General features: G+C 42.6%; 1 protein-coding gene across 1 annotated transcript in view; it reads right to left on the bottom strand.

Annotated features, from left to right (window-relative positions):
* Window positions 1-13,196, bottom strand: part of elp3 (elongator acetyltransferase complex subunit 3) — a 120,066-nt gene that overhangs the window by 82,386 nt on the left and 24,484 nt on the right. The window contains exons 6-7 of the mRNA XM_073056692.1: window positions 9,504-9,572; window positions 7,008-7,162 (exon numbers count right to left, since the gene is read on the bottom strand). Of these exons, the coding sequence (XP_072912793.1) occupies window positions 7,008-7,162; window positions 9,504-9,572 (224 nt within the window). The remainder of the gene's footprint in view (window positions 1-7,007; window positions 7,163-9,503; window positions 9,573-13,196) is intronic.

Here is a 13,196-nt window from a genome sequence, read left to right on the forward strand (position 1 = left end):
AAACTAGCCCTGGACATCTCCTTTGAACCTCACCCACTTCTTACTTTAAATGCTGCACTCTAGTATTAGGCATTTCAACCCTGGTTAAAAGAAACTGTCTGCCTGCTCTGTCAATGCCTCTCATAATTAAGTAATCAAATGCCTATCAGGTCTCCCCTAAGGCTGCGCCACTCCAGAGAATACAACCCATGTTTGTACAATCTGCCCTCTAATCCAGGCAGTATCCTGGTAAACCTCTTCTGCACCCTCCCCAAAGCCTGACATTCTTCCTAGAATGGGCATCTAGAATTCAATGTACTATTCCAGATGCAGGGTTTTTATAAAGCTGCAACATGACTTCCTGAGTCTTGAACTCAGTCCCTCAGCTAATAAAGGCAAGCATTCCATTGCTATTAACAACGTACTGTCCCTCTCAGTTCAACTCAGACTCAGACAGTGCTCTGTTCTGCTTAGACTCAGTTCAAACTTTGTTGAAAGTGCACAGTGCAGAGTCTTGAAATAGTCAGTTCTTCAACAAGCTCATATGGATGTTGCTGCTCAAACTGTGAGCATGTATTACTGGTGCTGGAATGTGTGGCTGTCCTCAGTTATGTCGGGCTGGTCGTTGATGCAAACAACACATTTCATTGTATTTATCCATGCATAAGTGATAAGTAAATGAATCTGAATCTGTCCTGAAGGATGTGTGAGAGGAGTACCCTCTGCTGGAATTATGCTGTTAATGCCAGAAAATAGATTCCCAGTCAACGTCTCAGTCATCCTTCAAAAGAACCACAACCTTGTTGTTCTGTTTGGAGGCTGCATGCCTCAGTGACCCAAAGAGCTACGTTGGCTTGAGTCAGAGCTTTATGTGTTGGCTCTTGGTAGGGTCAAGGGATAGAGGCCAGAGCAAGAGTGGTCCTCGGGTCAAGGCTCGGGGCTTCAGCTGACAACTCTGACAGGTAAAACGAAAGGAAACAGCAATGAAGAATCTTTCTGCATCTGAGTGTGGTATTGTTCCTGAGTCTCCACCCGGAACTTGCATACTTGTAAAAAGCTACTGGCATGATAAAGCAAGCCCTGAACACCGTCAGATGGAAGACCTTCATTGCTACCCTAAATGCCAGTGGTGTAATGGACACTAAGTAAATCTGAGTCATGCAGATATAGAGAATCTCTTTTGGAGAGGTATGACTCTGTGTTACAATCAAGGAAACCATCCAGGCAAAGAGGTCTTAGCACCTAAATGCATCAGTCTCAAACTCCAGAGGAGAGCATTTTTAATCACCGATTTGCATATTTTTTTAACATCGAGATACAGCATGGTAACAGCCCCTTCCACACAATGGGTTCAATTATACCCATTGTCCAATTAACCAACTAATCAGTACACTTTTGGAATCTGAAGGAATCCCACACGACCACAGGGCAAACGTAAAATCTCCTTGCAGACAGTGGCAGAATTGAACCTGATCACTGGCACTGTCATTGCATTTCTCTAACGTGTTGCCCAATGCTCTTCAGTCAAAAAATAATGAACCATATCAAGTTCATGCACTAGAGGAACCGAAAGAGAACTTACAAATGGATTAAGAGAAACATTAAGAGTACCGTAACTAGAAAAAATGGAAAATTATAAATCTTAAATCAGAATCAATGACCAAATAGAATCTACAGATTTGTTATTTTGGTAGCTGAATTGAAAAGTTATCAAAATTTTGATGGTGGCATCTAACACTGCAGCATGAATCAATGCTGCAAAATAAACTTTTCTAACAGTTTTAGAATGGTTTCTGATTTCTGATGGGATTTTAGTGTAAGTCACAGCTGAATTTACACATAACTTCAGGTGCCAGTAAAGGAATGGATGGAAAGACAGTACAGATGAATGTATGACTGCTGCAGGGGACGGGATTTTAGGTTCTTGGATATCTTCCACAAACAGTTATCTCCCACCAGCCGTCAGGCTGATCAGCACCATCAGCTATTAAACAACCCCACTACATCCCACATTATGTGAATATAAACTAATCTTATGTACTGCATATATGGTCATAATCAAAAGTTATTTGTACAATGTGTTTTATAGGATTAATCTCCTCCATTTCAATAAAACTGCCTTCATCCCATTTTCCTGCTGCCTTAACAGGGATGAAGTACCTCTTGTCTTCACCTACCACCCCATGAGCCTCCACATCCAGCACATTATTCTCTGCAACTCCCGCTATCTTCAATGGGATTTGACCACCAAACATAAGTTTACCTCCCCTCTTCAACTCTCCACTTTCTGCTGGGATTGCTCCCTCTGTGATTCCCTTGTTCATTCATCCCTCCCCACTAATCTCCCTTCTGGCACATCCCAGCAAGCGGAAAAAGTGCTACACCTGCCCATTCACTTCCTTCCCTACCTCCATTTGGGCCCCTAACAATCCTTCCAGGTGACGGCAATATCTGTTGGGACCGTCTGTCATATCCAGTGCTCCTGATGTGGCTTCCTCTGCATTAGTGTGACCCAGTGTAGATCGGAGCACCGCTTTGTCGAGCATCTTTACTCCATTCACAACAAACAGGATTTTCCTGTGGCAAACCACTTCAATTCCAAACTTCATTCCCATTCCAACATGTTAGTTCAACCTGCTACGACGAGGCCACTCCCAGGTTGGAGGAATAACACCTCCGATTCTGTTTGAGTAGCCTCCAACCTGATGCTATGAATATTGATTTCTCTTTTGGTAATATCTCTCCCCTCTCCTTCATTCCCCACTTTAGCTCCCATCTCTTCTCCACACTTGTCTTTCACTCTCCCAGGTACCCTCCTCCCATGATCCACTCTCCTCTCCATCAGATTCTCTCTACTCCAGCTCTTTATCTTTTCCACCTATCACCTCCCCTTCATCCTCCTTCCCCTCCCACATGTTTTCATCTATCACCAACTAGCTTGTACGATTTCCCCTCCTCCTACCTTCTTATTCTGACTTCTTCCTCCTCCTTCCTTTCTAGTCCTGATAAAGGGACTCAGCCAACAACGTTGACTATTTATTCCTTTCCATAGATGCTGCCTGACCAGCTGAGTTCTTCCAGCGTTTAATATGTGCTACACTGGTTTTCCAGCATCTGGAGAATCTATTGTATTTATGACAATAAGCAATCTTGAAACACCAGAATCTTTTCTGGGTCGGGGTGACCTGAACAAGGGGGACAGTTTGGGTCCAAACTAGAGGGGAACCATGATCCTGGCTGGAAGGTTCATTGGTGTTACTCATGAAAAATTTAAACTAGTTTGGCACTGGGGAATGGGAACCAGGTGAGAAAGAGGAGGGATTCAGAGGAAAGTAGATATACAGACCAGTAAATCTGTGAGAAAGGACAGACAGGAGCAAGTCAATGTACACAATGGAACAGACAGATTGACATGTTTGTTTTAATGCTCAGAGTATTAAGGATACTATGAGTACCCTTAAGGGTAATAAGGGTACCCTCACTGTGCCATGCACAATAAGATGATTTGGCAAATGAATACTTCTTCTGGGGAAGGTATGACCTGAACAAAAGGACAGATTACACTTGAATCTGAGGAGGACCACTATCTTTGCAGGCAGGTTTGCTAGACCTGTTGGGGAGGGTTTAAGTTAATTTGGCTTTGGGATGGTAACCAGAGTGATAGGGCTGAAGATGGGGCAGTTGGTATAAGACTAGATGTAGTGTGTAGTGAGACTGCAAGGAAGGATAGGCAGATGATAAGACAAAATTGAAGTTGGTGGAATGAGTTGAAGTGTAACATGAGTGCATAATCAAAAAGGGTGATGCATACAGGACTGAAGGTGTTATATTCGAATGCACACAGTATATGGAATAAGGTAGATGACCTGTTTTCATTTGGCAAGTATGACATTGTGGACATCACTGGGTTATGGCTGAAAGAAGATTACAGTTAGCAGCTTAACATCCAACGTTACACCTTGTAACAAAAAGACAGGCAGGTAGGCAGAAGGCGTGTAGTAGCTCTATTGGTTAAAAATGAAATCAAATCCTTAGAAGGAGGTGTCATGGGATTGGAAGATGTAGAATCCTTGTGGGTAGAGTTAAGACATTGCAAGGATAAAATGACAAAGATGGGAGTTATATACAGGCCTCCGAACAGTGGCCAGGCTATGGGATACAAATTACAACAGGATGTAGAAAAGACATGTAAAAAGGGCAATATTGCAATAGTCATGGGGGATTTCAATAGATTGGGAAAATCCGGTTGGTACCGGATCACAAGAGGGAATATGTGGAATGCCTACATATCGGCTTTTTAGAGCAGCTCATGATTAAGCCCAATAAGGGAAAGGCAATTCTGGATTGGGTGTTATGTAATGAACCAGATTCGATCAGGGTACTTAAGGTAAAAGAATCCTTTGGAGGTGGTGGTCATAATTTTGATAGAATTCACTCTGTAGTGTGAGAGGGAGAAGATGAAGTCAGTGCGTCAGTATTACAGTGGAGTAAAGGAAATTACAGAGGCATGAGAGAGGAGCTGGCCAAAGTTGATTGGAAGGGGACACTAGTAGGAATAGCGGCAGAACAGCAATGGCTGGAGTTTCTGGGGAAATTAGTGCACCCCAAAGATGAAGAAGTATTCTAAAGGCAGGATGAGGCAACCACAGTTGACAAGGCAAGTCAAAGCAGCATAAAAGCAAAAGAGATATAATATTGCAAAAATTAGTGGGAAGATAAGGGATTAGGAAGCTTTTAAAAACCAATAGAAGGCAACTAAAAAGCCATAAAGTGAGAAAAAATGAAATAGGAATGTAAGCTAGTGAATAATATATGAGAAAATATTTTTTTCAGATTTATAAAGAGTAAAAGAGAGATGAGAATGGATATTGGACTGCTAAAAAATTACACTTGAGAATGGCGGACGAACTTAAGTATTTTCCGTCAATATTAACTGTGGAAGACACAAGCAGAATGTCAGAACTGTGAGAGTGTCAAGGGATAGAAGTTGCTTTTACTAAAGACAAGGTGCTTGGGAAACTAAAAGGTCTGATGGTAGGTAAGTCACCTGGACCAGATGGACTATACCCCAAGGTTCTGAAAGAAGTAGCAAAAAAGATTGTGGAGGTATTAGTAATGATTTTTCAAGAATTGCTAGATTCGGGAACGGTACCAGAGGACTGGAAAATTGCAATTGTCACTCTGCTCTTTATTTCTATGAGTGTATACCTCAGATAATTATTATGTGGAGATTTGTGACAAATATGACTATATGATATATATGTACAGTATCTGAAATACATCTTATGGAAATGTTTGATGATAAACTTCAATAAAAAATAAATTACAAAAAAAAAGACATGAAATTATAGAGCAAACACGAGGAAATCTGCAGATGCTGGAAATTCAAGCAACACACACAAAATGCTGGTGGAACACAGCAGGCCAGGCAGCTTCTATAGGAAGAAGCACTGTCGAAGTTTTGGGCTGAGTCCTGACCAAGGGTCTCGGCCTGAAACGTTGACAATGAAATTATAGGCCAGTTAGCCTTACTTTATTGGTCGGGAAAATGTTGGAGACTATCATAAAGGATGAGGTTTGGGGTACTAGAAGGGACATGATAAAATAGGCCAATGTCAGCATGGTTTCCGTAAGGGGAAATCTTGTTTGACAACTCTGTTGGAATTCTCAGAGGAAATAATGGCAGGATAAACAGTCCATGGATGTTGCTTTCTTGGATTTTCAGAAGGTCTTTGGCAAGGTATCATACATGAGACTACTTAACAGGATCCCATGGTATAGGAAAGATATTAGCATGGATAGAACATTGGCTGATTGGCAGGAGGCAGAGAGTGCAAATGAAGGATTCCTTTCTGGTTGGCTGTTAGTGACCTGTGGCATTCTGCAGCGGTCAGTGCTGGGACATCTTCTTTTAACATTATATGTCATTGATTTGGATGATGGAATTGGTGGATTGTGGCCAGGTATGTGTACGATACGAAGATAGGTTGAGGGGCTGGTAGTGTTCATGAAGCAGGGAGTCTGCAAAAAGACTGCAAAAGTGGCAGATGGAATGTAGTACAGTGAAGTGTATGGTCGTGCACTTTGGTAGAAGGAATAAAGGCGCAGACTATTTTCTTAATTGGGATACAATTCAGAAATCAAAGGTGCAAAAGGACTAAGGAGTACTTGAATAGGACTCCCTAAAGGTTAACTTGCAAGTTGATTTGGAGAGGGTACACAGAAGGTTCACGAGAATGATTCCAGGAACGAAAGAGTTAGCATATGATAACCAATTTCTGGGTCTGAGCCTGTACTCACTGGTATTCAGAAGAACTAAGAGGGACCTCATTGAAACCTATGAGATATTGAAAGACCTAGACAGAGTGGATGTGAAGAGGATGTTTCCTATATTGGGTGAGCCTAGGACTGGAGGGCACAACCTCAAATTAGAGGAACATCCACTTAGAACAGAAATGAGGATGAATTTCTTTAGCTGGAGGGTCGTGAATCTGTGGAATTCATTGCCATAGACAGTTGTGAAGGCCAAGTCATTGAATATATTTAAAGCAGAGGTACATTTGTCTGGGTGTCAAGGGCTACAGGAAGAAGGCAGGAGAATAGGGTTGAAAGGGATAATAAATCAGCCATGATCAAACGGTGGAGCACCCGATGGGCTGAATAACCTAATTCTGCTCCTATGTCTTACAGACTTATAGTAAGGGAGGTAATTCAGAGCATGAATCCAAAGAAATGTAAATGTGTGGTGACACTTACAGGCTCCACTCAACACTCTTGGGTATGTTGGTTGTTAATGCAAATGACGCATTTCACTGTATGTTTCGATGTACACATGACAAATAAGCTTGAATCTTGTAGTGATTGAGACAAGTACAATGGTATCAAAGCAGTTTAGTTAAGTGTGATGATTACCTGTAATGCTGGTACAAGGATGAGAGAGGTTTGGAAGGATGCGATTAGGAAAAAGGTCAGGTCGGTATGTGCTGGATGGGCTGAAAGGCCTGTTTCTAATACTCTGTGACACTTACTTGACAGCCTCTGCCACACTGTTGGAGGTGTGCCCAGACAGGGCGTCATGTAGGCTCCGGATGAAGTAATCCCTGTACTCCTCTCCGAGTGCCATGAATGTCCCACCCATCACAATGAATTCGACTTTGTCCACACTATGGCCCAATTGTTTCAGCTAAATAGATCAGACAGAGTAAATTGTAATAATGGGTTAGTTCAACTAAAAACAATCTAACTTCCTATATGTGGCTATGAGTAAAAATACTTCAATGAAATGGGCTTCAGTTATATTGGCAAACTTTTCACAAGATTCACATGTTCACATTCACAAAAAAACTGAATCCCACATCCTATCACAACCACTTTTTTAAAGGTACCTTTGGCTAAACTTATTCAGCTTCCTGAAGAAGCATTTATGGGATCTCCCAAGGTTATACTAATCAAATGACCTGGGTGGAGACAGTAGAGAAAATGGAGGGTGATCAAGGTGGGCTGTTTGATGGACCGAGCAAGACAGGCAGGAGAAAATGAAAGCATGGCCAATAAGCATAGCCAAAGGGGGTGGAAAAGGAAGATCTAGTTTTGGGGTGAGAGAAGAGTGACATCACTTAGAGGAAAATCATTTTAAAAAAACAGCTCTATGTATATCCAGATCACACTTATACTCAAGTATCTCAAATAATGATGAGTCAGAATATATCGGAAGGCAAAGACAGAGTGGATGTAGAGAGGGCACATCCTCTCAGATTAGAAGAACATCTTTTTAGAACAGAGATGAAGTGGAATTTCTTTAGCCGGTGGGGGGGTGAATCGGTGGAATTCACTGCCATGGCCAGCTGTGGAAACCAAGTCACTGGGTATATTTAAAGCAGAGATTGATAGGTTCTTGATTTGTAAGGGTACCAAATGTTACAGGGAGAAAGCAGGAGAATGGGGTTGAGAGGGAAAATAAATCAGCCATGATGGAATGGTAGTGCAGGCTCGATGAGTCGAATGGCCTAATTCTGCTTCCACGTCTTATGGTTTATAGGAAGGAGAAACTTAGGAACAGGAAGGAGATGGACAACTTAGTGGCATGGTGTCATGACAACAACTTTCCCACAATGTCAGCAAAACAAAAGAAGTGGTCATTGGTATTGAAAATTGTTAATTATTGTCACACGTACTTAGATACAGTGAAAAGCTTGTGTTGGCATATTGTTCATTCAGATCAATTTGTACACAGTGCATTGAGGTAGTACAAGGAAGAACAATAACAATGTTGAATAAAGTGCAACACCAGTGCAGGTAAACAATAATGTGTACAGTCATAATGAGGTAGATTTTGAAGTCAAAAGTCCATCTGGAGCGTAGAAGAATGAGGGGAGATTTGATAGAGGTATGTAAAATTATGATGGGTATAGATAGAGTGAATGCAAGCAGGCTTTTTCCACTGAGGCTAGGGGAGAAAAAACCAGAGGACATGAGTTAAGGGTGAAGGGGGAAAAGTTTAAAGGGAACATTGGGGTGGGGGGGGGGCTTCTTCACACAGAGAGTGGTGGGAATGTGGAATGAGCTGCCAGATGAAGTTGTAAATGCGGGCTCACTTTTAACATTTAAGAAAAACTTGTGGACAGGTACATGGATGAGAGGTGCATAGAGGGATATGGGCCAGGTGCTGGTCAGTGAGACTAGGCAGAAAAATGGTTCGGCACAGTCAAGAAGGGCCAAAAGGCCTGATTCTGTGCTGTAATGTTCTATGGTTATATGGTTCATGCTTCTGTCTATATCAACTATATCGAAGTTGAGAGTTTCAAGTTCTTAGGAGTAAACATCACCAATAGCCTATCCTGGTCTAACCATGTTGATGTCATGACAAAGAAGACTCACCAGAACCTCTATTTCCACAGGGGGCTAAAGAAATTTGGTATGTCCTCATCAACTCTTACAAATTTTTATTGATGCACTCTGTCTGGATGCATCATAATTTGGTATGGAAATTGCTCTGCATGTGACCAGAAAAGAATTGCAGACAGTTGTGGATACAACTCAAAATATTATGGAAGCCACTGTCCATGAACCATGACTCTACTTCTCACTGCCTCAATAAAGTAGCCAGCATTATCAAAGCCACCCCCTCCCCCGCCCCCAATCCACCCACCCAGCCCGGACATTCTCTCTTCTTCCTTCTTCCATTGGCAGAAGATACAAAAACCTAAAAGCACGTACGACCAGGGTCAAGGACAGCTTCTATCCCATTGTTATAAGATTATTGAAAGGTTACACATTGCAATAAGGAGTCTTGACCTCACAGTCCACCTCGTTATGTCCTTACATTTTGTTGTTTACCTGCACTGTAATTTCGCTGTGACTTTTACATTTTATTCTGCATTGTTCTTGTTTTACCTCAAAGCACTGAGTAATGGATTGATCTGTACAAACAGTATGCAAGACATGTATTGTATCTCAGTACATGACAATAATAATAAACAAACCAACCAAGTATAACATTAGAATTGGTCTCTCACTCCACGTACCTGCTCCACACGGTGCCTTGTCTGTAAGAAGGGGTCATATCTTGCACGAATAGCTCGCATTGAGGTAGGCTGTTTGAAGGAAATAATGGGAAAGATGTAAACAAAGCCAAATCAAGTTCCAAAACGATAGGAAAATAATGGCAAGGTGGGAATCAGCAAAATTTGCTGATGCTGGAAATGTGAAACAAAAAGCAGAAATTTCTGTGAACACTGTTCAGGCATCAACAGTGGAAAGAGAAACGGTTAACATTTCAGATCAGGGATCCAACACCAAGTTCAAGTTTATTGTCATGTATACAGCTAAATAAAACATCATTCCTCTGGGGCCAAGGTGCAAACACAGTACACATAGTCATTTAGTTACACTCCAGCACATACAAACCCAAAATAATATTAGCACTAGTGGTGTGGCCTGAAGATTGACAGGTTGATATAAAGTGCAAGTGTGTGTTTACATGACACAGTAAAATGTTACTTGCAGTATTATGTATATATAAAAAGCAGTCATATAAATATGTGAAACAGGAGCAACAAAAGAAGAAAAGTGACCAGTGCAGGATGAGAATGTGTCTTGTGAGTTGGAGAGTGGGGTGGAGGGGGCAGCAGAGCTTACAGAAAAGGTGTACACGTATATAGGATGGCAAGAGGGTGTTAAGAAGTCTAACAGTCGGGGGGGTGAAAGCTTTCACTTAGCTTGAGAGTTCTAGTTCTTATGCTGTGGTACCTTCTGCCTGACAGCAGGAGGTAAAAGAGATTATAGGAAGGATGGGAGGAGTCTTTGACAACGCTGGAAGTACCACGTATGTTGTGCTACTGATATACTGTATGTCCTGAGTGAGGGGAGGAAGAGAGACACCGAAGATGTTTTCAGCAGTCCTCACTATCTGTTGCGGGGTCTTGCAATCTGATTCATAAAGACAGGAACAAGCAGTTAAACAAGTTAGACCTGAAGCATTAACATTTCTCTTTCCACCAATGCTGCTTGACCTGTTGAGTCTTTGTAGCATTTTCTGTTTTTATTATTAATGGACAGGTGGAAACACTCGTTAACACCATCAAATCATGTCAGGCTGTAACATTTATCTCAATTTAACAGCTATTTAATGGTATTGTTTACACTGCGCCACAGTTTTTGCCAGTAGTTATCTCCATTTCTCTGTGATGGGCGGCGCAGCAAGGTAGCGGATAGCACAAGGCTTTACAGCGTCAGCTGTAAAATCAGAGTACAATTCTTGCTGTTGTTGTCTGTAAGGAATTTGTACCTTCTCACCGTGACAGTCTGGTTTCCTCCCACATTCCAGATGTATGAATTAGGGTTAGTGAAATGTGGGCATTCTGTGTCGATGCCAGAAGCATAATGATACTTGCGGATTGCCCAGCACAATTCTTGTTGACTTGATTTGATAAAAATGATGCATTTACTTTATGTTTTGTGTTATGAATGTACCACAGCTCTGAGGGGCCAAAGGGTGCGGGTAGCCCCCTCCTTTGTGAGAATCGCAAGATCACTATTGAGTCAATTCAGGAGACCCAGGAAATGAGAGAAAGACATGCAGAATCCACAAGGCGGTGGAATGTGTCTTGGCCTCCGAGAGGCGGACCCATTGATACCGGCTATTGTCTCTTGGAGACGGACTTGTGTATTGCATCCTGTACGATGCATCGACACCCCAGGCAATGAACCGAGGGGTAGGTTGGTGGAGGGATTGCATCATCCCAACCTGATTGACATCTGAGACCCTGTGAGTCAGGATAAAATGAGGGTCTGTGGGAACAGCCCCTCAGACGCACCAGAAGAAACGCTAGAAAACCCGTGACAGCGTTTAATAGCGACAGCCGGAGGGGGGATTGTGTGCGTCCTTCCCTTGCCTGGGATTGGCGGCCTCACCACGGAAGAACGGCTTTAGCTAAAGGAGAGGCCACAAGTGAATGGCCACACCAACGGGACTCCCGACGGATCGAAATCATAAAGGTTGGAAAACCCGCAGCGGTAACTGTTCCCATTCTATTCCTATTTCTCTCTCTCTCCAACAAAGTGAAACACAGCGACAACCAAAAGACGGCAGCTTGTGGAACTGCACTGAACTGTATATTTCCATTGGACAATTCATTATCCCCTAGACAACGATACAGCTTATTTCTTATTGATTATTATTATACCCGCACTTTTAGATTTAGTATTGACAACGTATATTATCTGTATGTTTGCATTGATATTATTTTTGTGTATTTTTACTAATAAATACTGTTAAAAATAGTACCATCAGACTTCAACAGACCTCTCTATCTTTGCTGGTAAGTGACCCAGTTACGGGGTACGTAACAATTGGGGTTCTCGTCCCAGGATTGACACCAAATTGGGGGGGCCAGTGAATCGGGCTTGTAAGTCCAAACTTGGATCTGGTTATGTGGGTAGCCAGATGGGAAACCAGCAAAGATGGATGTGGGTGAATTTATAAAAAACCCGACTCTGGAGGTGCTAGAGGCGGCCACCAAATCAGACTTGATAAATTTGGCGAAGGGGTTAAACCTCGTAGAGGTGAGGTTGTCAATGAAAAAGCGGGAGGTGCGAAGGGCAATAACTCAGTATTATATTGGGAAGAATGTGTTTACAGCTGAGGTATTGGAAAATATCCTGAAAAGGTACCAGCTAGTGGGACTGCTCAGTTAGAGTTGGAGAAATTAAGGTTGGAACATGCAATTAAGTTAAAGCAGCTGGAAGCAGCTGAGAAGGAGAATGAAAGGGCCGAGAGAGAAAGGGAGCATGCGCTCCAGCTAAAGGAGTTAGAGGTGAAACGGGAGCAGGAAAGAGCTGAGAAGGAGAAGGAAAGGGCCGAGAGAGAAAGGGAGCATGCGCTCCAGCTAAAGGAGTTAGAGGTAAAACGGGAGCAGGAAAGAGCTGAGAAACAAAGAGAGCACGAAATTCAGTTAAAAAAGCTGGAAGCAGCTGAGAAAGAGAAGCAAAGGGCCGAGAAGGAGAGGGAGGCAGAGAAACAGAGGAAACATGACTTGGAGATGGAGAAGTTAAGGCAAGAGCAACGAGTTCAGGGGTCAGACCGAGAGGAGCGGTTTAATGTTAGTCGGGAGTTGAGGTTAGCACCTCCGTTCGAGGAGACGGATGTTGATAGTTATTTCTTGCTTTTTGAAAAGGTGGCAGTGAATCAGAAGTGGCCCAGAGATCAGTGGGTGCCGTTGTTACAAAGTGTGTTAAAAGGGAAGGCACAGCGGGCATATACGGCGTTGTCCATGGAGGAGGAAGAGGAGGAGAGTTATGACAAAGTAAAGGCGGCCATTCTCCGGAATTATGAGTTAGTACCTGAAGCGTATAAACAAACGTTCAGAAATTTAAAGAAAGGGTGGAATCAGACGTATACCGAGTTTGCCTATGAGAAGGGTGTGCTCTTGGACCGTTGGTGCACAGCAGAGATAGTGGAAGAGGATTATTGGCGTCTCAGGGAGTTAATTCTGATTGAGGAATTTAAAGGTTGTGTTTCGGAGGATATCCGGATGTATTTGAATGAGAAGCCGAATAAGTCCATCTCAGAATTTGCTAGGTTTGCAGATGAATATGCCCTAACCCACAAGACAAAGTTTTCCTCGAATAAAAGTTCCCAGAGAGACCGTGGGAATGATCGAGAAAGCCCGCCGGGAGCTAGTGGTAAGATTGAGGGGGAAAGGCAAGACGGCCAGAGA

This window comes from Hemitrygon akajei, chromosome 9 (assembly GCF_048418815.1).
Source record: "Hemitrygon akajei chromosome 9, sHemAka1.3, whole genome shotgun sequence".
Lineage (NCBI taxonomy): Eukaryota > Metazoa > Chordata > Chondrichthyes > Myliobatiformes > Dasyatidae > Hemitrygon > Hemitrygon akajei.